Raw genomic sequence first — 25,556 nt, 5'->3', positions numbered from 1 at the left:
CCTAAGAATAGAAAGGAGTACCCCCTAAACTCAGCACCCAGAGACATCTTTGTGTGAGTGTGGCCCTCTTAACTCGACACACAAATATTTTGCTATCAGTTTTGGTGCTGATTTTTTTTTTAAAAAAAGAATAACTTGTAATAACCTCAGAAAGTCACCTAGGATACTTCATACAGATCTGGTAATAAAACCCCATGAGAGAGATTAATAGATCTGGAAATGAGCCAGAGAGAGCAATTAAAATAAAATAACAACAGCACCTACTGTTTTAGGAAAGACAAAAGGAATAAAGAGTCTCTTTAACTGACAGAAATAGCTGCTAGAGTCAACACAACAATAGCAATAATACAGGCTATACTTAGTGAGTACTCATTCCCTGTTTGCTTGAACCTTCTGCAACAAAGTTCTCTAGTAAACACCATTATCATGCCCACTTTACAGATAAGCAAATGAAAGCATGATAAAGTGCCGTGTCTGGTCTCTCAGACATGGTAATGGGAAGCCAGGAACCAGACCCAATCTGGTTCCGGTGTATATATTTTTGTTCTATGTGCACAGGGGTCCTCTCCTCTCCCCTCCCCTCCCCTCCCCTCCCCTCCCCTCCCCTCCCCTCCCCTCCCCTCCCCTCCCCTCCCCTCCCCTCCCCTCCCCTTGTCCTGGATTGGCTGCTTGCAAGGCAAATGCCGCTGTGCTATTTCTCCAGCCCCGGAGCAGATGTTCTTAAGTGGGAAACAGGTCTTTAAGATTTGACTTCAATGTAGGATATGCACAGAATCCAGGATCTTTAACTACAAAAACCTGACACCAACAACAGCAATTGTGCAAAAAATTTTTTTTACTGGAACCACAGAGAATGACTCAGGGGTTGGACAAACTAGTATGCCCAGATTTGGTCTTATGCCAGAAAACATCAGGGGTAAGATCTCCTTGTATTTAGGCCAAGGCTTTTTCTTTCTATTTCCCCCATATTTGCTGGGCCTATGCAAACAACAATTGCCACTCTCACACCTTTTTTTACTATATTTCTTTAAACTTTATTCTTAAGTAAAAGGAGAGCTCACTAAACCTTCCGCTGGTGTTTTTATGAGTTCATTGGTGATTCGATAATTTTCAAAAATATACTTGCTACTGCACATTTTCTTGTTTCCTTTCTCTTCCATCTCTTTAATTTTTCCTTCTCTTTTCTATATTTTTAAATAACTGTGCCTTTGGTTCCTGAAACAAAAGTATTATGATTAATTGTGCCAACTATGTGATGTATTTTCTTTAAATAAAAAATGATTTGAGTCACATAACCACAATCTTGTTTACTATCTGAAACTTGAAATGCTGTAAAAGAAATACATTGTTTTGGGGCCGGAGAGATAGCACGGAGGTAAAGTGTTTGCCTTGCATGCAGAAGGTCGGTGGTTCAAATCCTGGCATCCCATAAGGTCCCCTGAGCCTGCCAGGAGCGATTTCTGAGCATAGAGCCAGGAGTAACCCCTGAGCACTGCCAGGTGTGACCCCAAAACTAAAAAAAAAGGAAATATATTATTTTGCTGAATGTACTTTTTGTGGGCCATACCTGGCTGTATTTGGGGGATTTCTCAAAGATCACTTCTGGTGGGGTTCAGAGGGCTCTATGGGGTGCTGGGGATAAAATCAAGCAAGGAAAACACCTCACCTGTTGTACTGTATCACCATCCCTTGCTTGAACTTTCCACATTGAGCATATATCACTTCTATAGAGAGAGGAAAAAAAGAGGATACAATTTCAATATAAAAATGGAAAACAGGGGCCTGAGTGAAAGCACAGTGGTAGGGCATTTGGCTTGCATGTAGCTGACCCAGGACAGACCTCGGTTTGATCCCTGGCATCCCATATGGTTCCCCCTAGCCAGGAGCGATTTCTGAGAGCATAGCCAGGAGTAACCCCTGAGCATCACCAGGTGTGGTCCTAAAACAAACAAAACAAAGAAAGGAAACTGTGAGCTTATACAAGAGGTAACAAACTTCTCAAATGTGCTATTCAGGAAGGTTGTAATAAACAGTGAAGAAAGCCTTAGTACCACAAATAAGTGTCCACCTTTACAAAGACATAAAATAGCCAGAAACATGTCCCTAGGGAAAGACATAACTAGGTTGAAAAAAATGAGGGGCCAGAAAGATAATATGGGGGTTAAGGAACTCGCCTTGCACACAGGTGGTTCAATCCCTACACTTCCTGGTACTCCAAGCATCACCAAGAGTGACCACTGAGCACAGAGCCAAGAGTAAGCCTTAGACCTTACGCACAGTTGGGTGAGGCTTAAGCAACAAAAACAAACAAAAGAATGTGATAGAAAAATCTGCAAGAGAAATATACAAGGATGTGTATCATTCTCCTCCTGGAATGAATAGCATGAAACAAACTTAACTAATTGGAAAAAAATTTCTGGAATAACTTCCCTTTTCTAGTCAAAGGACCTTCCTAGGGAGTGCTGAGAGTGTTTGGCTTAGTGATCACAAGTACTTATAATAATTCGCACCATAATCATTGTCATAGCACAATTCCTATAGCCTGGTTTTGTATTTTTAGTCATACTGGCACAATTTATTATTTATTAATTTATTATTTTAAATTTATTAATGTATTATTTATTATTTGGGGGGCACACCCACTGGTATTCAGGGTTTTCTCCTAGCTCATGAATCACTCCTGGTGGGCTTGAGAAGTTATATGAGGTGCTAGAATTAAACTTGAGTTATTTGCATGCACAGCAGGTGCCCTGCTCCCTGTCCTAGCTCTTTGGCCTCTACAGTGCACAAGTTTTTTTTAAAAGCTTCATATCGCAATGTACTTCACTATTTTTTCCAAGATACTGTCAAGGAGTTAAAATGTGGTACCTTGCAAGAATGAGTCTGTAGGCCTGTGCTGTCCATATCTGCTAAGTGCCACATATGTGGCTCTAAGGTCTGTGGTCCCTGGTGAACAGCCAAAATAAAGATGTGTAAGCACACCAAACAGGAGTCCCTATGAGCACTATACCCAGAGTGTGTGAGCACCACAATGAAATGAGCAGATTCCATAGAGAACATTTTGTATACACTGCAACCAGATATGCAGCCCTCAGTCTGCACAACAGAGGGAAAGGACAGGCAAAATAAAAAGACAAACCCATGGACTGGTCCTCCTGGTTCTCCTGGCCCTCATCTCTATTGTCTCTGGCTATTAACATCATACTATCTTTTTATATCCACAAATGAGTTCAACCATTTAATGTCTATCCATCTCTCTCTGGCTCATTTTACTTAGCATAATACTCTCCATATCCATCTACGTATAAGCAAATTTCATGACTTCATTCTTCCTCACAGCTGTATAGTACACTATTGCATAGATGTACCACTGTTTTTTTAGCCACTCATCTGTTCTTGGACACTTGGGATGTTAGGGTGGATAAGGGACCACTAAGACAATGATAATTGGAACTGATCATGTTAGATAAGAACTGGGTAAGGAACAGAGACAAAGTAATAGGCACAGTATCCCTTGATTAACAATAGTGCACATCACAGTGTCTAAAAGAAAAAAAGAAAGTTTGGGGGGAGAGAAAGACAGGAATAAAAATGCCTTGCCTCAGAAGCAGGCAGGGGGGAGGGAAACTGGAGACATTGGTGGCAGGAAATGTGCACTGGTGGTGTACATTAAGAATGAAACCCTATGGGGGCCAGAGAGATAGCATGGATGTAGTGTGTTTGCCTTGCATGGAGAAGAATGGTGGTTGGAATCCCGGCATCCCATATAGTCCCCTGAGCCTGCTGGGGATGATTTCTGAGCGTAGAGCCAGGAGTAACCTCTGAGCGCTGCCAGGTGTGAGCCAAAAACAAAAACAAAAAAAAAAGTACTGAAACCCAATCATGAACAACGTTGACCATGTTGTATAAATAACAAGAGAAAAAAAAAAGGCAAACCAGGTGTTCTGGGTGGGGGAGGATGGGATGTGTCTTCACAAATCACTCCTCAGTAGGAAATGTTCTAGAGATCTCCTTCCCATACCATCCACTCATTGTGCAGAGGCAGCTTTCTGAGGAGAGAGAGCAGACACTCCCAGTGCCTTGGAGCAGTTTACAAGCTAGGTCTCTCAGGGTTGACTATTGTTCTAAGAGCTCATGAAAACACTAACACGCCCCCTTGAGATTAACTGCAATCTAGAGACTGCCAGAGTGGACCCAAAGTGTTTATTTGTCCTTTCAGCTTTGTTTTCCGGATATACTGGGGATCTCACACAAGGGGCCTCAAGCCTGCAAGGCTCGCCCTCTGCACTGAGTCACATCCCTAACCCCCAAGGGTTAACTGATTAATCCATTGATTGGGATACATTCCTTGGCTTCTTCAAATGGAAATCTCAAGAAAGATAAGATTCCACTGGCCCAGAGAGATAGCACAGCAGCGTTTGCCTTGCAAGCAGCCGATCCAGGACCAAAGGTGGTTGGTTCGAATCCCGGTGTACCATATGGTCCCCCGTGCCTGCCAGGAGCTATTTCTGAGCAGACAGTCAGGAGTAACCCCTGAGCATTGCCGGGTGTGGCCCAAAAACCAAAAAAAAATTCCACTAAGAGTTGATCTCTATTTTGAGAGCATCAGGAACTAGCCTCCTTGCTTCTGTACTCAGGACATGGAGGAAGATATTACTACAGCTTTTTAAGGGTGTATATGCATATAAACCCATGGATTTGTGTCTGTGATTCAGTGGAAAATTACATACATGTTAAACTTAGAATTGAGCGACTAGTCTTACCTGACTAGGATTTTTTTTGGTAGGAGGAAGGAAACCACCCCTGCAGTGTTCAGGCTTGGATCTCAGGGTCAATCCTGGCAGTGTTTGGGGGGGGGAAATCATACAGTTTGGGGGATCAAGCATGAATCTCTTTCATGTAAAACGTTCGCTCCAGCCCCTTTTGAGTTATTTCTTTGGACAGGTGTTTTGAACAGGATTTAAAAGAACAGAAACAATCTTTTTAGTGACCCTTACAAAAAAGATGTATTTTTCCTCCCTTCATTTCCAGCAGTTGTTCACTCCCAGTTCAACATCATTCTGCACATGACTGGAAAAAGCTCTAGGCATACATTTTTTTTTCTTTGGGTTTGGGGCCACACCTGGTAATGCTCATGGGTTCCTCCTGGCTCTGCCCTCAGGAATTACTCCTTGTCATGCTCAGGGGACTGTATGGGATACTGGCCGTTGAACTTATATCGACTGCTACAAGGCAAGCACCTTACCCTATGTAGTATCTCTTGAGATCCCTATAGAGATATATTTTTTGTAGCTCTGGGAATCAAATACAGGTAAAATCTGACTCATGCAAAGCAAGTGTTTCATTGCTGTCATCAGTTTTCCGTCCTAGGTATACATCTTTGTGTCCTAGGAACTTAAATTCTAGTGGAAGAAAAGATAAACTAAATAATAATGCAAAACATAATAAACTGGTAAATATGAACTATATTAGTTCTGGAGGAAGAGATCAGGAATGGTAAAAGTCTAAATTTAAAAGAAATGATTTGCTTGTGTGTGCATGAGGCTCTCCGTTCAACCCCTGGGTCCTTTTCACCCCCTTCAACAAGTAAAATCCATTGGTGGTCAGAATAGGCAGCATGGAACAAATGCGAGAGCTGTGAAATCGATGCAGTGAAAATTCAGGAATTCTGATACGGTCGAGGGGAAGGAACTGGTGATCTATTTAGCTTGTGATACAGTTTACAGAGCTGTGCCAAACAATCAAGGGACACTGGTGCAGGGGGGAAAAAGAATTTCATTTTGGCCACAGCAGGTTTGAAATGCCACAGTCTAGAACTAAAATGACGAGCCAGCAGTCTTTGGAAATGCAGGTCTGGAGCTAAGGACATATACTGGAGCTTGAGGTGTTGACTTGGAACGTATGTACGGATGAAAACTGGGAGTGAATAGGTGAGCTTGCGAAAAGAGACAGTAGAGTGACAAGACGTGAAGGGGGAGAACCTCACTATCAAAGTTCTCTGTTTTAGGTGATGGAAGACGAAGAAAAAAAAAAAGAGAAAGCCTTGGCTATTTTATTCTGATCAGACACAGGGTTCAAATCAGACTGGTCGGAAGGGGGAGCGATAGTACAGGAGGAAGGGCGTTTGCCTTGCACGCAGCCAAGTCAAGTTTGATCCTCAGCATCCCAAGGGGTCTTCTGAGCACCAGGAGTCATTCCTAAGTGCAGAGCCAGGAGTAACTCCAGAGCATAGCCAGGGGTCCGTCCCTCCCCCGAAAAAAACCCCTCAAACAGACAGGCTGGATCTATGTGTAAAAGCGCTGCTTCTTCCTTTTTACGTGAGCTCTGCGCTGAGCAGTCAGGACAAAACATCTCCGTCAAGCGACACCCCTCGGGGTGTGCATGTTGCCTAAAAACCTTTGGGAGGTCAGCAGAACCCACATTAACGGGGCAATCCTCCACGTGTCCAACTTTTCTCCCCCCCCCCATCCCCACCGCCTCCACATTTAGCATCCTCGCTTCGTTTCCTGGGGCAGGTTCTCAGCACAGGAAAGGCTGGCAGAAACCCTGAGGAGGTAACAGGAGGACGAAAACAATAGCCGCACTTAAAGCGCCAGATTCGGGGGGGGCCTCTGAGCCCCAGCCGCCCTTAACCGTCCTCTGACAGCACTCCACGCCGCCCCGCCCGAACCTGTCCGAGGGCTCCGCCCAATTCCCCGCCCCTGCCGCCAACTCCCGCGCTGATTGGCCGGATCCCTGCCATCCCATTGATGTGGTCTTAGCTTAGCCCCGCCCACCCTCGCCCGGCTTTGAGGCCTTGAAGCGCTCCGGGACCGGCTTTTAGATCTTGTTCGGTGCGGTTTCCCCCCTCTTCCCGTCATCCCTGTTTCCGCTTTCTCCAGCCTCTGTGGATTCCACCTCTGAAGCATTTCGCGCGGCTGGGGCTCGAGTGACGTCATTTCTCCGCGCCGCGAGGCCACCAGCCGGCGGAGGAAGGAACGGTTTAACCGCCCTTCGCTGCCTTTGTTGGGCTATTGCTCCTCCGGATCATGGCGCCGTCTCTATGGAAGGGGTTGGTGGGCATCGGCCTCTTCGCTCTGGCCCACGCGGCCTTCTCCGCCGCGCAGCGTAAGTGCCTTTGGAACAGGACCCGGAGGCGGTGTGTGGGTGCTCCCGAGTGTCACCCCATCAGAGCTGGTGTCCCGGGAACGATCTCGGAGACCTTAGAGTTTGGGTGACTATTATATTGAAGGCTCGTGGCTGTGGGGCTTGCAGTGTAAGTTTGAGTCAAGTCCAGCAAGCTTGGGAAAAGGGGGTGACTTGGATCCGGCTGGGGTGGAGAAAGATCTGGCCGGAAATCGTGGCTAGAGATGTCAGATCAGGCAAAGTGTCAGATTGAGCACCTCCAGGCACAGGGTCCTAGGACAAGTATATGGACAGCATCTTGGGCATTACGGGGTTGTCTAAAAGAGACAGATACAAGTGAAGTGACCGATTGTCCAGGGCAGACACTGTGGTCCGGAGGAAAGAGCCCTGAACGGGGGGTGGGGGTGAGATCTGACCAGCAGATTCTTAAAAACGTGCTTTGTGACCTTGGGCAAAGCATGGCTCTTTCCCGAGGCCACGTTGAAATGGATTCTAATTACTGCCCTTTCTCTGCCACAAAGCAAAAGTATGGTGCCATGTGCTCATGACAGTCCTGTCAAGACTAGACTGAGTCCAGCCGAAAATTGCAGTACTGTCTTGAGACAAGTGGCCTATTTTGAGATCTTCCTTTTTCTAGACCAAGAGTTAGCAAACTCTGGCAGGTGCTGTAAATGCATTGGCCCTCCTGTTTTGGTCATGATCTAAGAATTTTTGACAGGAGTTAGAGAGATAGTACAGGAAGGATTGGTGCTTGCCTTGCACGAGGCTGGCCAAGTCTGACCCCTTAAGGTCTGTGAGCCCACCAGGATTAATCACTGAGGGTAGGTATCGTTTATCTTTTTTTTTAATTTTTAAATTTGGGATCACACCTGGTTTCTGACTATGCTCAAAGATCACTCTTTTTTTTTTTTTTTTTTTTTTTTGGTTTTTGGGTCACACCTGGCAGTGCTCAGGGGTTATTCCTGGCTCCAGGCTCAGAAATTGCTCCTGGCAGGCACAGGGGACCATATGGGGCGCCGGGATTCGAACCGATGACCTCCTGCATGAAAGGCAAACGCCTTACCTCCATGCTATCTCTCCGGCCCCTCAAAGATCACTCTTGACAATGCTCTAAGAACCCTAAACTGTGTCTGTATCTGATTCAGCTGCTTACTAGTTATGTTTTATTTGTACCTTGATATTTTGTATCATTGTAAGAGCTTTCTTTCTTTTTTTTTTCTTTTTGTCCACTACTTAAATCCAGCATTTAGTGCCAGCCAAGTTTTATTGGCACAGCCACTCCCATTCAATTAGGTAGTGTGGACTATTTTCTAAGGGCAGATGTATACCTCAACTATCTGCAACTTTACAGGACAATCTTGCCGATCCCTGCCTAGTCTCTAGAATCCAGGGACGGTTTGCTCATTGTCATCTTTTGTTTTGTTTGGGAAACAGACACAGTGCAGTTAGGGGCTATTTATTCCGGGTCTGAGCAGTCCCACTTATTGATATAATCTCATACTAGGTCCTTCAACATTTTGTTGAAGAAAATTAACTCAAGTTTGAACTTTGTTCTTTGTTTACTAAATTGTTTTTCTTTCTTTTAGGGGTGGGCACAGTTGGCAGTGCTCAAGGTTTACAACTAGCACTGTATTCAGGGAGCACTCCTAAGCTGTTCAGGGAGCCAGAGATCAAACCCGGGTGGGCTACATGCATGACAAGTGTCCTACCTACTACTCTGGCCATCTTTTTTTTTTTTTTTTTTTGGTTTTTGGGTCACACCCAGCAGTGCTCAGGGGTTACTCCTGGCTTCATGCTCAGAAATCGCTCCTGGCAGGCTCGGGGGACCATATGGGACGCCGGGATTCGAACCGATTACCTTCTGCATGAAAGGCAAATAAATGCCTTATCCTCCATGCTATCTCTCCGGCCCCTGGCCATCTTTTTTTGCAGTGTGGGGGGCATCATACCTGGCAGTACTCAGGGTTGACTCTGATTCTGCACTCAGGGATAACTTCTAGTTGTGCTTGGAGGCCTATCAATGTGAGATCTGGGTATCAAACCCAGGTTTGCCACATGCATAGCAACACTTACCCACTGGGTTTCCTCACCGTCCTGCTAATTTGCTTTTCAAATCACTTTTTTTTTTTTGGTTTTTGGGTCACACCCGGCAGCGCTCAGGTGTTACTCCTGGCTCCACGCTCAGAAATCACTACTGGCAGGCTCAGGGATGCCAGGATTCGAACCACCGACCTTCTGCATGCAAGGCAAACGCATTACCTCCGTGCTGTCTCTCCAGCCCCTCAAATCACTTTCTTGTTGAGGAGTAAGAAAATTCAATTGTGGATTCCTTTAAAATTTATATTTTTTGTCAAAACAACACTGCTCCACTAATATTGAATATTGACTATAAAATTAACATGATACAATTATTTTAACTACTTTTTAGATGAGCTATATTTGTCTAAAAGAAATTCAGCTTTATATTTTTTGGTTTTTGGACCACACCCAGTGACATTCAGGGGTTACTCCTGGCTATGCACGCAGAAATCTCTCCTGGCTTGGGGGGCCATATGGGGGATCGAACCATGGTCCATCCTATGTCAGCTGTGTGCAAGCAGTTTATTTATTGATTGATTGGTCTTTGGGCCACATCCAGCGATGCTCAGGGGTCACTCCTGGCTCTGTGCTCACAAATCGCTCCTGGAAAGCTTGGGAGACTGTATGGGATGCTGGGAATTGAAACAGGTTCATCCCGGGTTGGCCACATGCAAGGCAAGTGCCCTACCACTGTGCTAGCTCTCCGGTTCCCTCAGCTTTCTTTTTAAAGTTTTTATTTTATTTTATTTTATTTCATTTATTTATTTATTTATTTTTTGCTTTTTGGGTCACACCCGGCAGCGCTCAGGGGTTACTCCTGCCACTATGCTCAGAAATCGCTCCTGGCAAGCACGGGGGACCATGTGGGATGCCGGGATTCGAACCACTGTCCTTCTGCACGGAAGGCAAATGCCTTACCTCCATGCTATCTCACTGGCCCCCCTTTTTAAAATTTTAAATTGAGTATTTTAGAAAAGGTGTAGTTTGATAAGGTTGAATTACTTTAAGCAACGTCACTCACTCCCCCACCTGTACATCTTCCATTACACTAAGGTCTACTGTTTCACTGAACTTGATCTTGGTATGTTACTGTTAGCAGAGTGTAGGTACAGAGAGGTAGCACAGTGGGCTGAGCACTTGCTTTGCATGTAGGAGGCCTGGGTTAGATCCCAATACTACATGATTTTCCTAGCACAGAGCCAGGAGAACCTCCACACACTGTTAGTGTGGCCCCCAAACAAAACGAAAGAACTGGCCAAAGAGATAGTATAGTAAGTGCTTGTCTTTTATGTGGCTGACCAGATTCTATTTTGACACCTTGTGGTCAGTCCCTGGAACATCTCTGGCAAGTGTGTCTCCCCAAAAAACCCTACAAAAATGATAAGTCTAGCTCTTATCTGGATTTCACCAATGTTATTTTGTTTTGTTTTGTTTTGTTTTTTTTGGGTCACACCCAGCAGCGCTCAGGGGCTACTTACTCCTGGCTCTATGCACAGAAATCTCTCCTGGCAAGCTCGGAGGACCATATGGGATGCTGGGATTTGAACCACTGTCCTTCTGCATGCAAGGCAAACATCTTACCTCCACGCTATCTCTCCGGCCCTGGATTTCACCAATTTTCTTGTTAATGTCTTCATTTCTTTCTTTCTTTTTTTTTTTTTTTTGGTTTTTGGGCCACACCTGGCAGTGCTCAGGGGTTACTCCTGGCTGTCTGCTCAGAAATAGCTCCTGGCAGGCACGGGGGACCATATGGGACACCGGGATTCGAACCAACCACCTTTGGTCCTGGATTGGCTGCTTGCAAAGGCAAACGCCGCTGTGCTATCTCTCTGGGCCCAATGTCTTCATTTCTTACAGGAAATCAGTTCCCCACTTTAGACCAGTGCTTCTCAATTATTTTCTGTCATGCCCCCCTAGGAAGAAGAAAACATTTTTCATACTCCCCCGCCTGACTGTAAATAGTATATCAAAAAAACTTTAACCTACAAAACAAAAATATATAAAATAATTTGAGCTGATTTTTTAATCAGAGGTGATGTCTGGATTAATGGCTACAATGAGCACATTTTGCAATGCATAGCCTTTTGAAGCAGGATTTGAAGCAGGATACAGCAACTCTCAGCTCCAGAGACATACAGAGACATAAACATGGGGCTTAGTTTGTTATGACAGTATTTGCCGAGGTCAAACACGCCCCCCCTTTATGGAGCTTCACGCCCCCCGGGGGTGTGCCCCATTATTTGAGAACCACTGCTTTAGACTGAGATGACTGGCTTCCACAGGCCCCTCTGTTCTGTTCGTTTTTCCACAACTCCTATCTTTCATGGTAGCAACAGCAGCTCAGTTATCAAGTGTTTGCCATGTTCCAGGAGCATTTTAAGTGACTTGTATAATCCGGTCCTACCGAAAGTCCAGTGATGTAGCTATTCTTGGCATTATTGCTGCTTTTGAAGGATGACAAAATCGAGACATATAGGCAGCTGGGGAACTTGCACAAATTTACAGAAATGATAAATGGTAGAGCTCGGGCCCGGATTCAAAGATAAGCAGTTCAACTCTAGAGTCTGCTTTTAAAATAACCGTCTTGGGTAATTGATTGAAATTATTTTGTGTAGGTGCTAGAGGTACAGTGATACCCCGAGGGAGTTTCAAGTCTAGTAGAGAAATGATAGAATAAAAAAATAATTACAATGTAATAGATATGCCATGATCAGAGTTTCTAAGGGTACATAGAAATGAAGCCAAATGAAAGAAATCTTCTAGAAGGATATTCAGTGAGCTAATACTTGAACTATACTGTACCCCAGATCTGTTAGATGCTATTTCCATTTTCTCAAGCTTCTCATGTGTTTTGCTTGGACATTTGAGGACAGTCCTTGAACAAGATCTCTGAAGTCCAACCCTTTCATTTCACAGACGAGGTTAAAGTTAGAGTTAAAGTAAGATTAGGTTTCCAAGCAGAAAACTAGTGGTGAGTTGAACAGAGTAGGAAGTCAGACCAAAGTGATTTCCAGCACTAAGTTTGATTTGTCCCTTAGACCTGTCTTTGTCAGGTACCCTGGGAAACTAAACATCAGAAAAGTCTTTGGACATGTTCTTTAAGAATCAGCATATGGGGCCGGGCGGTGGCGCTATAGGTAAGGAGCCTGCCTTGCCTGCGCTAGCCTTGGACGGACCGTGGTTCGATCCCCCGGTGTCCCATATGGTCCCCCAAGCCAGGAGCAACTTCTGAGTGCATAGCCAGGAGTAACCCCTGAGCGTTACTGGGTGTGGCCCAAAAACCAAAAAAAAAAAAAAAAAAAGAATCAGCATATGTTCATTTAAAAAAATCTGTATTTTTTACAGGGCCAGAAAGATAGCACAGTGGTAGGGCATTTGCCTTGCATGCAGGACAGATTGTGGTTCGAACCCCGGCATCCCATATGGTCCCCTGACCCTGCCAGGAGCAATTTCTGAGCACAGAGCCAGGAGTAACCCCTGAGCACTGCTGGGTGTGACCCAAAAACCAAAAAATATCTGTATTTTGGGGAGGCTGGGGGAGAGAGCTCAAAGGAATGGAGCACTTGATTTGCCTGTGGGAAACTGGGCTTCATTCCTGGGCACTGTGTAACCCCCCCCAGTACTGCTAGGCAATGCTTACTGGCTACCTTGGACATGTCCCCCAATACTGTGGTGCAATATTAAGGGATTGTATCAAGTTTTTTGTTTGCTTGTTTTTTTTTGGGGGGGGGGGGATCCACACCCAGTGATGCTCAGGGGTTACTCCTGGCTATGTGCTCAGAAATCACTCCTGGCAACCATATGGGACGTCGGGGGATTGAACTATGGTCCGTCCTAGGTTAGTGTGTACAAGGCAGACACCCTACTGCTTGCGCTACCACTCCGGCCCATGTGTCAAGTTTTCTATTCCAGAATGAGGATTTTGTGTTTCCAGTGGGATACCAGTGCCTTGTGGATTTGGCCACTGTGCTGAGACCTATTTCTAATGCTCCTATGGCAGAGAGACTAGTATTAACCTGTCGCTGATTGTGTAAGATCAGACGTGGCAGCACTAGCATACACTGGTGCTCTGAAGGCCCACCTTGGCTATTGTGCAGAGTTTCTTAAGCTGGTTCTACTTGTAATCCCTTTTTACCTAGGAATTTTTGGTTTTGGTTTTGAGCCACACCTGGTGGTGCCGAGGGCATTCTCCCAGCTCTCTACTCCAAGATCTCTCCAGCCAGTGCTCCTGCCGGTGCTCGGGGGACTGTAGGCAGTGCTGTCCTCGGCAATGCATCAGGATCAGCCACATGCAAGGCACACAATTTACCTACTGTCTGTCTCTCCATGACCCTGAGCATATAAAATAGGTAATACTATTCATTATTCAAGCATTTACTGATTATCACTCTTTTTGTTTGATTTTGGGCCACACCTGACAGCGCTCAGGGGTTACTCCTGGCTCTGAGCACAGAAATCGCCCTTGGCAGGCTTGGGGGGACCACATAGGATGCTGGGGATTGAACCCTGGTCCATCCTGGGTCAGCCGCGTACAAGGCAAATGCCCTACTGCTGTGCTATCTCTCCAGCCCTCTACTGATAATCACTCTGAACTTCATCTTTTTTATTTATTTTTTATTTTTGGGTCACACCCAGCAGCACTCAGGAATTACTCCTGGCTCTATGCTCAGAAATCGCTCCTGGTAGGCTCAGGGGACCATATGGCAAGCTGGGATTCGAACCACTGTCCTTCGGCATGCAAGGCAAACACCCTACCTCCATGCTATCTCTCCGGCCCCTCTTAACTTCATCTTAATATTATTATTTTTATTTTGTTTTTTTGGGTCACACCCGGCAGTGCTCAGGGGTTACTCCTGGCTCTACGCTCAAAAATCACTCCTGGCAGGCTCAGGGGACCATGTGGGATGCCGCGATTCAAACCACCGACCTTCTGCAAACGCCTTACCTCCATGCTATCTCTCCGGCCCCTTAATTATTTTCTTTTGGTTTGGGGGACATGTCTAGTGGTGCTTACGGGCTACTTCTAGCATGGTGTTTGGGACTCCACATGGTGCTGGGGACTAAACTCAGGGTTTCCATATAAAAGGCATGCAGGGACCGGAGCAATAGCATAGCAAGTAGGATGTTTCCTTTGTATGTGGCCAACCTGAGTTCTATCCCTGGCATCCCATACAGTTCTTCAAGCACTGCCAGGAATGACCCCAGTGCAGAGACAACAGTGACTCCAAGATCCACCAGGTGTGGCCCAAAAACAAAAAGAAAGAAAGAAAGGAAGGAAGCCAGGAAAGCATACATACCAGCCCTTTGAGCATTGTCCCAACCCATCCATTAATTGTATTCTTTTTTGTAGTCCTTTTTTTTCTGTGGGAGCCACACCCAGCAGTGCTCAGGGCTTATGCCTGGTTTTGCATTCAGGGACCACTCCTGATGGGGTCAAGGGCCCATAGAAGTGCCAGTGATAGAAACTGGGTCAAACACGTGCAAGGAAAGCACTCTACCCGTGATACTATCTTTCCAGCCCATGCATTTTTAGAACAAAAATTTGGTGACCTGCCACTTTCAGTTAAGTGACCCCATCCAGTCTCCCTCTTCAAGTTAAGTTCCTCCTTATTTTCGAAGTGAGGCTGCAGTGAACTCGGTTATGCAGTGGGCCTGGCATACATCTCGTTCAATCCTTACTTCCTTCCTACTTTTCCGTTCTAAGTAAAAAGAGAAATAGTTTTTTATTTGAAGACACTCTGTCTTCCACCAAGGGGTTTTACAAGCTGTATTATTTTTGGGTTTGTGGTGCCTGGGATTTCACACTGAACATGTGAAGCAAACACTGCCAGTGAACGACCATCCCAGCTCTACCTTTATCATTTTAAAAGATGGGAGGGGTTTCAGGTGTTGAACCCAAGGCCTCATACTTAAAAAGCAGATGCTCTGCCATATTCTCAGACCTCACTTTTGCTGTTGTGTTTTTTGTTTGTTTTTTTGATCCACACCTGGTGGTACTCAGGGGTTATTACTGGCTCTGCACTCAAGAATTATTCCTGTTGCTCCTGTCGGTATTTGAGGGACCTATGGGATGTTAGGGGATCAAACTCAGATTTGCTGCCTACAAGGCAAACAGTCTACTCACTGTGCTATCCTTCCAGTCTCCTCAGCCCTCACTTTTTTTTTTCGTTTTTGGGCCACAGCCGGCAGTGCTCAGGGGTTACTCCTGGCTGTCTGCTCAGAAATAGCTCCTGGCAGGCACAGGGGACCATATGGGATACCGGGATTCGAACCAAGCACCTTTGGTCCTGGATTGGCTGCTTGCAAGGCAAACACCGCTGTGCTATCTCTCCGGGCCCACTTTTATTTTAACTCTGAAACTGAGATACACTTTATGATTCATCAGGATGCCTTTTTTCCCTCTTATTTTTTTCTGATACTGGGGATCGAACCCAGGGCTTTCCAGATGCAAAGCAAATGCTCTGCCACTGAGCTGCATCCCCAGTGTTCATAAGTATGTCTTCAGTCTAATGTAGTCAGTGATAGTGAGTTAAAGAGTTGGTATTATAGTCGAGGTTCATCAGCTACCAAATGTTCACCCTTTGCCTTCATGCTTTGCTGCCTTTTGAGGCCAAGGCAATTGCAAAAGAAATGTTAAATGAATCATGAACACAGAATCTAGTGTCCTGGAATTTCTCCTATTCCACCATAGCTCCAGGGTATGCTTTCAGGCAACACTTTTCTGTACTGTTACTTTGACCTTACTGTGTGATCTGGTATTATTCTAGAGATGAGAGTTCTAGGGACTTGTTTGTTACTCATTTATTTAATTTTTTGGCAGGCCCTGGGATAAAGCATCACACATGCAAAGGAAATACTCTACCACTGAGCTACATCCCAGGCCCTTATTAATTTTAAGACTTTTTGGGGGAGGGGCAAAGAGATAACACAGTGGTAGGGCATTTGCCTTACATGTGGCCAACATAAGACGGACCCCGGTTTGATTTCCAGCATTCCATATGGTCCCCTGAGCCTACCAGGAATGATTTCTGAGCACAGAGCCAGTAGTAACCCCTGAGCGCCACCGGGTGTGACTCAAACTCCCTCCCCCCCCCCAAAAAAAAGATTTTTTTTTTAATTTGGAACCACACCTGGCAGTGCTCAGGTTTCACTCCTAGCTCTGTGCTCCGGGATCATTCCTTGCAGGCCCAGGGGACCATATAAGTTGCCGAGAAAGAATCAGGGAGGACTACATGCAAAACAGGTGTCCTCCCTACTGTACAATCGCTCCTGCCTTCCCTGATTAATTTTAAAATAATTATGGTTTCTTTAACCCATGAGTAAGAAAAAAAAGTTTAGTTTTAGAGGAGTCTAAGTTTTCTATAGTAATTTAAAAATATGGCAAAGTGCTTCTTCTCCTAACTTGCTCGTCCTTTCTTTCAGATAAGAATAAAACAGTTCAGGATCAGCCCCAGTGCCTCAGAAGATAGGTTTTTGAGGAATGGGATATTAGCATTACTTTATGTCACATATAAGTCAGCTGATTTTTGGTATACTGATTTCCTTGCAATTTGAGGAAGAAAAATGGGCTACAATTTCCCTAATGGTATGCTTCTGGTTTCTAGATCGTTCTTATATGAGATTAACAGAAAAGGAAGATGAATCACTGCCAATAGATGTAAGTTGGTCATTTATATGCCATTAAATATGTTAAAAATATAGCTGCATTGCTTAAAGTGATTTCCTTTACTGCTTTTATTCTTTGAAAAATTCCCAGACACGACATGACATCTGTTCTCTACTTTTTGTCACTTGTTATAAAATCCAACAATTTGGAAACAAGATTTCTCTGTTTGATTTCTGAAATTTTAATTTAAATAGTTAAAAAGTAGTTTATATATATAGAAGCTGCTCTGTTCTTAGTCAGAACAGTTCTGAAAATTGATTACTTGACTTATTTTTTAGAAGTCTTTTTTTAATACAAAGTTTAAAATAAGGCAAACTAAACAAATTAGGGTGTATGTACACAAATAGATATGTGGCAAAACCAAAACTAACTCAGAGTGGTCATTTTTTTGGGGGGGGCATACCTGGTGACACTCAGGGGTTAACCCTGGCTATACGCTCAGATCTCGCTCCTGGCTTCAGGGACCATATGGAATGCCGGGGATCGAACCCAGGTTTGTACTGGGTTAGCCACGTGTAAGGCAAATGCCCTTCTACTGTGCTATTGCTTTGACCCTAGGGAGGTAATTCTTTTTTCTTTTAATATTTTTAATTTAAACACCTTGGTTATAAACATGATTGTGGTTGGGGGGAGGTCATTCTTTTTTTTTTTAATTTTTTTTTATTTTTAATTATGAGAACAAAGATGCAAAGAAAGAGGACAAGGTAAAGTTACAGTGGAAGGATAATCACCCATACCCAGAATTCTCAGAAGAAGTCCCTTTGCTGATATCTTAACTTTGAACTTTCAGCCAAAGAACATTAAGATAAATAAAACAGAATCCATGTACAATTATTTTGTCCTTCAAGTCCCCAGATTGTAACACATTATAATATTTCTTAACAGCACACAAGGCAATCTAAAGCCATAAAGCTTATGTAACTCCTTAACCATTAGAGGTATAGTATTTTTTACATCTTGGGAGGTCATTTTTAAGCTAAAATAATATTGGAGCTTGAGCTTGACTCATGTGGAGTGAACATTTTGTTTTGCCATTAAAACAATTTAAATCACAAAAGCCTAAATTCTTTTTTTTTTTTTTTTTGGTTTTTGGTTTTTGGGTCACACCCAGTGACACTCAGGGGTTACTCCTGGCTATGCGCTCAGAAGTCGCTCCTGGCTTGGGGGACCATATGGGATGCCGGGGGATCGAACCGCGGTCCGTCCTAGGCTAGCGCAGGCAAGGCAGGCACCTTACTTCTAGCGCCACCGCCCGGCCCTTTTTTTTTTTTTTTTTTTTTTTTTTTGGTTTTTGGGTCACATTCGGCAGCACTTAGGGATTACTCCTGGCTCCACGCTCAGAAATCACTTCTGGCGGGCTCAGGGGACCATATGGGATGCCGGGATTTGAACCATGACCTTCTGCATGAAAGGCCTTACCTCCATGCTATCTCTCCGGTCCCCAAAAGCCTAAATTCTTTGTAATACATTTAAATAGTAAGTGTACCAAGTAAAACTAACCCCATACAATTAAAAAAAAACCTACCTCATTGCTTAGTAATTCTGCTTCTGCTGTGGATATTGTGGAGTATGCCCATCATTCCATTTTTGTCCTTTTTTTATTTTTAACATTTTTTCTTTTTTTTTTTTTTTTTTTTTTTGGTTTTTGGGCCACACCCGGTGACGCTCAGGGGTTACTCCTGGCTATGCGCTCAGAAGTCGCTCCTGGCTTGGGGGACCATATGGGACACCGGGGGATCGAACCGCGGTCCATCCTAGGCTAGTGAAGGCAAGGCAGGCACCTTACCTCTAGCGCCACTGCCCAGCCCCTATTTTTAACATTTTTTAAACATTTTAAAACATTTTTATTTATAATGTCTAAATTTTGCTAAGTCAAAAGTTTTTTCTTTACATACACACACACACAATATTCTGATGAGCTTTGGATGACTTAATCATTTATCTTGAATAGAGTTTAATGGTACCCTATAAATGGTCCACATTGTCCTTCACTGTAATGGGTACATCAACTGGAATACCATGAAATTAGGATTTAATTGAGAACAACTAATACCTTGTGGCTAATTTTGGCTTCAGTTGTTTCTAAGGCTACAGCATATAAGACTCTTCCATCACCACACCTTCCTCAGTTGATATCAATTTAAAATCACTTTGATTCACAAATGGAAATTTGTAAGAAAACAGATTCACACTGTCTTGCAATCCCATGTTGCCCGATGTCAAATGCTGTAATTTGCCTTGCATAATAACCTCTTTGGAAAGCAGTTTGGTCTTGGCTAAGAAAATTTCATGGCTGAACACTGTTCATGAGCAAGCATACCACGCCTACTCACCAGGAAACACACATAGGAAAGGGACACAGAACTGTGAAAGGAACACACAGGATCGGGGCCAGAAAGATGGTACAGTGGGGAGGGGGTTTGCCTTGCCAGCTTCAATCCCCGCCATCTCATCTGGTCTTCTGAGTGTCACCTGAAGTAACCACTGGGCTTCACCAGGTATGGCCACCCCCCAAATAAAAAGGAAGTAACGGGCTGCAGCGAGAGCACAGTGGTAAGGCATTTGCCTTGCACGTGGCCAACACAGGATGGACCCCGGTTCGAATCCTGGCATCCCATATGATCCCCGAGCCTGCCTGGAGAGACTTCTGAGCGCAGAACCAGGAGTAACTCCTGAGTGTCCCCAGGTGTAACCCAAAAACAAACAAAAAGAAAGTAACACACATAGCCCACAGAATGATCATTAGCCACAAAACAGTTGTGCCATCTCTCTTATGAGGAGACACAAGACAAATGACACTAGACTTCAAGCATATACTATACAATGGCTGGCTCTCACAGAAAAGTTAAAAAGGGGCAAAAGTAAGCTGTCTATACCAATATATAGATCAATATTTCAATATATATTCCCATTTGGGGACCATGTCTAGCTGCGCTCAAGCCATCGCTCCTGGTGGGTGCTCAGGATACTGTCTGGTGTCAGGGATTTGAACCCGGGTCAGCCACACTGCAAGGCATGCACCTTAAGCCCCACGCAATTCTTTCTGGCCTGTATTTTAAAGATACATACCAAGCTGGCAAAATTAGAGTGAAAATCAAGTGAGTTTTGAATACACAATTCAGGACAATAGTTTTGAGCAAAAAAGTGAAGTAAAATAGTCGGAAACAGACACACAGGACCTGAAAAGGACACGTAATGTTCTGTTTCTTTACATGTTAAAACACTGATGAGCACCACCAGTGGCTCACACTTGGAATATGCCTTCATTAACACAAATTGCAGTGTCATTGTGTTAAGCTAGGTGGTGGCTATGGGGTATTCATTTTTGCTTTGGGGGGGCCACACCTAATGGTATTCAGGACTTACTCCTGGCTCTGTGCTCTGAGATCACCAGCCCTGGAAGAGCTTTGAGGGACCATATGCCAGGGGATTAAACTAGGGCTGGGAATGCGAAAGGCAAGCACCTTTACCTGTTCTCCTGTCTCTGGCCCCCAGAGTCCTGTCTTAGACTGCAGTGTTTAACAATAAAATACAGAAACGAGAAGTTGATAGGTGAGTTCAAAAGAGCTCAGGGTTTCTGCAGTTTGAACAAAACCAGGAACTTTTTTTTTTCTTCTTTTTTTGGGTCACACCCAGCAGTGCTCAGGGATTACTCCTGGCTCCATGCTCAGAAATTGCTCCTGGCAGGCTCGGGGACCATATGAGATGCTGGAATTCGAACCAATTACCCCGAGTTTTTCTTTTTCTTTTCTTCTTTTGTTTTTTATCTTTTTTTCTTTAGTATTATCTTGTTGTTTTGTTTTTTTTTTTGTTTGTGGTTTTTGGGCCTAACCTGGTGATGCTCAGGGGTTACTCCTGGCTAGCCGTTCATGCAATGTACTCAGAAATCGCTCCTTGGGGCCAGAGAGATAGCATGGAGGTAAGGCGTTTGCCTTGCATGCAGAAGGATGGTGGTTCAAATCCCGGCATCCCATTTGGTCCCCTAAGCCTGCCAGGAGCGATTTCTGAGCATAGAGCTAGGAGTAACCCCTGAGCGCTGCTGGGTGTGACCCAAAAACCAAAAAGAAATCACTCCTTGGGGCTGGAGCAATAGCACAGCAGTAGGGCATTTGCCTTGCACGCTGCTGATCCAGGATGGACCTTGGTTCAATCCCTGGCGTTCCATCTGGTCCCCCAAGCCAGGAGCAATTTCTGAGCGCATAGCCAGGAGTAACCCCTGAGCATCACCGGGTGTGGCCCCCCCAAAAAAAACAAACAAAAAAAGGAAATCGCTCCTGGCTTGGGGACTGGGGGATCGAACCTTGGTCCATACTAGGTAGTGTGTGCAAGGCAAATGCCCTATCGCTTGTGCAACAGATCCAGCCTGGAACTTCTTCTTTTCTTTATTTTTTTTTTTGGTTTCTAGTCCACACCTGGTGACTGACGCTCAGGGGTTACTCCTGGCTATGCGCCCAGAAATCACTCCTGGCTTGGGGGACTATATGGGACACGTGGGGATTGAACCACGGTCCGTCCTAGGCTAGCGTGGGCAAGGCAGACGCCTTACCACTTGAGCCACAACACTCTGGCCCCGGAACTTTGTTATTCTATCTCTATAAATTGTAGAGATGTTATTGTGTTTACATTCAAGTACTTAAAAATAAAACTTATACCTTGATAAGATCTGGGAGAAGTAACTTACTGGAGGTTAAGGATAGATGAAGAGGAAATTGCCCATAATTAATAACCGTATTTGTATGTTACTTGGTCATCTCAACCTTTGTACTTATCCACAGATAGTTCTTCAGACACTTCTGGCCTTTGCAGTTACCTGTTATGGTATAGTTCATATTGCAGGGGAATTTAAAGACATGGATGCCACTTCAGAGCTAAAAAATAAGTAAGTTTTCTTCTTTTTGTAGATTGGAATTTCATCCCAGTTTTGGGGTCTCCTATATAACGTTGGGTTTCTGCTCCATTAAAGTTGGTGTTGCTTTCAAATATTTCTTAAGTAGCTGGTAGAGCAGTGAGGTAAAGAAAAATTGGGGGACAGAGTTTCATGTGATAGGAAAAATGGAAGTTGAATGGCAGTTTACCGACACTTAAATAAGAGGTTATTACTAGGGTGCTTAAAATTATTTGTTGCTTGGATGGATGAATGGGAAGATAATACTGATCAATACTTCCTCAGTAGTTTTTCTTTTTTTTTTTTGTTTTTTTTTTTTTTTTTTGGTTTTTGGGCCACACCCGGTGACGCTCAGGGGTTACTCCTGGCTATGCGCTCAGAAGTCGCTCCTGGCTTGGGGGACCATATGGGACGCCGGGGGATCGAACCGCGGTCCGTCTCCTAGGCTAGCGCAGGTAAGGCAGGCACCTTACCTCCAGCGCCACCGCCCGGCCCCTCCTCAGTAGTTTTTCATCTGTCCCTTTTTTGGGGGTGTCACACCTGGCGGCGCTCAGGGGTTACTCCTGGCTCTATGCTCAGAAATCAATCCTGGGAGGCTCTGGGGACCATTTGGGATGCCGGGATTCAAACCAATGACCTTCTGCATGAAAGGCAAATGCCTTACCTCCATGCTATCTCTCCAGCCCCTCATCTGTCCCTTCTTATTTTCTTCTTAGTAACCTCCTGTCCTAGTTTAGTAATCACTTGAACCTTGCCTGCAACAAAAGCTCTGTCCTCAGGCTCCTTTTCATCCCTGGGTTAAATTACACTTTTTTATTCTTTCTAAGTTATGCTCATAAGATTACCCATTTTTATTTTCCTTATTTCTTACTCTTTATAGCCTTTTGATTTCTTGAATTCTGTCTCTGGACTTTACCCACCTTTTTGATATTAGAAGTAGGAATTCTTTACAATATTTCCTTCGAAGGATTCACCATACATTTATGTAATAGAGAAAGAATGACTTTTTATCTTGCTTTTCCCGGGGGAGAGGGTTTGGGCCTCATCCAGAAGTGCTTCAGGATTACTCCTGGTTTTACACACAAGAATCCCTCCTGGTATCCTCGGAGGACCATATGGTGTGCTCAGGATTGAACAGGGTCAGCTGAATGCAAAGCAAGTGCCCTCCCAAATGGCCTCCTCCCATTTTGACTTTTTAATTTACCCTTAAAAGTCCTTGTACCTCAGACTTCCTGCTCTGTGTTTGTGTGTGAGTTTAGATTTCTAGGAGTGTAGTCTTTGACATTTGAAGAGTGATTACTTTGTCCCTGGGAAATACTTATTTATGACTTTGGCATCATCCCCAGTGGTACTTGGGGGCTGCTTCCAGCTTTGTGCTGGGGGGGTCACTACTGATGGTGAGGTTCAGAGATCATGCAGTCTGGAGCTCAAAGCCAGATCTCCCACATGGAAAGCACACACTCAGCTCCTGGACAGGTTCTCCAGTACTAGGAAGTAATACTTTAAAAAACAAACTAACCTAGTCCATACAGGTGTTTATAAACTTTAACAAACACTGTCACTCAAAAAAAAAACCCAAACCTGTCTCACTAGAAAAGAAGGAAGTGGGCTGGACAGATAGTACAAGGAGTAAGGCCCTTGACTGTTTCGAATCCCTAGTATTACGTATGTGAGGTCCCTGAGCATCACCAGCAGGGGTCACTCCCAAGCACAGAACCAAGCCCCTTCCCCAATCCCCACACCCATTTATTTGGGTATGGCCCCCAAACCAGAGAAGATGATGGTATTCTTCCTTGACCACCCACTACTGTTTCTATAGAGAGAAGACCTAGAAGGAAGAAAGGAAAACAATATGGCATTAAGTAGGTTGGTAACAGGATGAGAGTAAGAAGGAAGGAATGAGGGAGAGAGAGAAAGAGGGGGGAGAAAGGATGGAGGTTGGATAAGGGGAGAGAGAGGGAGAGGGAAAGGTAGAAGAGAGAGGAGAGAGAACAGCGGGTAAAGGATTTGCCTTCCATGCAGCTGACCTGAATTCAATCTTGGCATTGTGTATGGTCCCCTGACCCCTGCCCGGAGTGCTCCCCGAACACAGAGCACAGTCAGGTGTGCTCCTTCACCACCCCAAAAAAACTAGGTCATAGGAAAATATATATGTTTGGATGTGACAGGTACTAAATTGCCAGATAGGGTTATTTTTGGTTATAAATGGAAGATTCCTGGAAAACATCAGTGAATAGATTATGTAGCTTGGCTAATGAGGGCCAAATGCGAATCAGCAAAGGTACAATCTGTTTTCTAGTTTTCTTAAAAAGACTCTTTGGCCTGGTCTAATTTTAGATTTATTTAAAGTTAAGATTTACATTTGTGGGGCCGGGCGGTGGCGCTAAAGGTAAGGTGCCTGCCTTGCCTGTGCTAGCCTTGGACAGACCGCGGTTCGATCCCCCGGTGTCCCATATGGTCCCCCAAGCCAGGAGCAACTTCTGAGCACATAGCCAGGAGTAACCCCTGAGCATTACCGGGTGTGGCCCAAAAACAAAACAAAACAAAAAAACAAAAAAAAAAGATTTACATTTGTATTAATGTTCTGCAAGGAATGGTGCCATTAAAAATTTGAGGACTTTGTGTTTTTCCCCCATGTTTCCTATTCTTTTTTGTATGGGGGGATATGATTTAATTACCAATTATAGCCTGATTTCCTATACTTAAATATGTTAAAAACAGAACCCATAGCAAATTCATACTTCCTTTGAAGCCTATTTTTATTGTCAAACAGACTTGTATATAATGAATGCTTTTTTTTTAAAGGACATTTGACACATTAAGGAATCACCCCTCATTTTATGTATTTAATCACCGCGGTCGAGTACTATTCCGGCCTTCAGATCCAGTAAACTCTTCAAATCAAGATGCGTTGTCGTCCAGTACATCATTGAAATTACGGAAACTCGAATCACTGCGTCGTTAAGATATCTGACAGATTGCGGTATCAGGACAGGACACGGAGCTGGAATATTGGAGTTTGGGGTATAAAACTCCCCCATCAGTATTTATAATGAAATTGCAAAACTAATTTAAAAAAAAAACACAACAAAAAGTCCAGGGCCCTTGTTTGTACACTGTCAATCCAATTATTAATATGATGTCAGTTATCTGTGAAAGGGATCTGATCTTTCTGAGGAAACTCTCCAAACAAAGCCACAGCACTTCTGGGGCTGTGGGTGGGTGGGGAGCTTTTAAGTGCTAGAGTATGGCCTAAGGTATAAGTCAGCCCTTCACCAGCTTAACTTGCCCTTAGCCAAAGTTTGATCCCCACTAATCTCCCCCAGTTCCCAGTCCCCCCACCCCGGGTACTGCATGGCCCTTCCGAGCACTGCTGGGTATGGTTCCTCTATCAAGAAAAATCAAAGTCATATCTTTTGTAAAAGTCACTGTTTTGAACATATTTCTTTTGAAAAAAAAAAAGTTAAGGACTTTCATGACTATTTATTTTCTTAGGTCTTTTGCACTTGTTTTTAGGATCCTTTTGGCAATATGACTACTGCATTTTGCAGCACGAATGACAATGAAATGGTCATCAGCTTTTAACTGCAAATGGACTTGTCCAATTAGACCAAAATGGTGACTTACCTGGTTTTTCTTATGCCCCTCCCCCAAAGTGGTTCAGGCTCTGCTTCCGCAGATCCTTGCCAGTTTTTAATTATCATAACCTTTCACCCTACCCTGACAACATAGCCCTTCTCACGTTGACTGTCTTGTTTTATCACTGATGAGATTCTGTGTGCAGTGAGCAATTTTTGCATC

At 44.3% G+C, this 25,556-nt stretch overlaps 1 protein-coding gene across 1 annotated transcript; it reads left to right on the top strand.

Moving 5' to 3' along the window:
- Window positions 1–6,812: 6,812 nt before the first annotated feature.
- On the top strand, window positions 6,813–25,080 carry MMGT1 (membrane magnesium transporter 1). Its single transcript, XM_049766642.1, has 4 exons — window positions 6,813–7,107; window positions 16,809–16,861; window positions 21,646–21,749; window positions 24,561–25,080. The coding sequence occupies exons 1-4, from the start codon at window positions 7,029–7,031 to the stop codon at window positions 24,718–24,720; spliced, it is 396 nt and encodes a 131-aa protein (XP_049622599.1). The 5' UTR covers window positions 6,813–7,028; the 3' UTR covers window positions 24,721–25,080.
- Window positions 25,081–25,556: the final 476 nt, after the last annotated feature.

The sequence above is a fragment of the Suncus etruscus genome, chromosome X, assembly GCF_024139225.1.
Source record: "Suncus etruscus isolate mSunEtr1 chromosome X, mSunEtr1.pri.cur, whole genome shotgun sequence".
Taxonomy (NCBI): Eukaryota; Metazoa; Chordata; class Mammalia; order Eulipotyphla; family Soricidae; genus Suncus; species Suncus etruscus.
This window is presented reverse-complemented; position numbering and strand designations above follow the sequence as displayed.

Bases quoted from the DNA above. Each gene is read 5' to 3' on its own strand.
- MMGT1 (XM_049766642.1), top strand. From the start codon at position 7,029: ATGGCGCCGTCTCTATGGAAGGGGTTGGTGGGCATCGGCCTCTTCGCT. The intron at 16,862-21,645 runs GTAAGTTGGTCA...ACTTATCCACAG, and splicing joins ATGAATCACTGCCAATAGAT to ATAGTTCTTCAGACACTTCT. The intron at 21,750-24,560 runs GTAAGTTTTCTT...TTTTTTTTAAAG, and splicing joins ACTTCAGAGCTAAAAAATAA to GACATTTGACACATTAAGGA.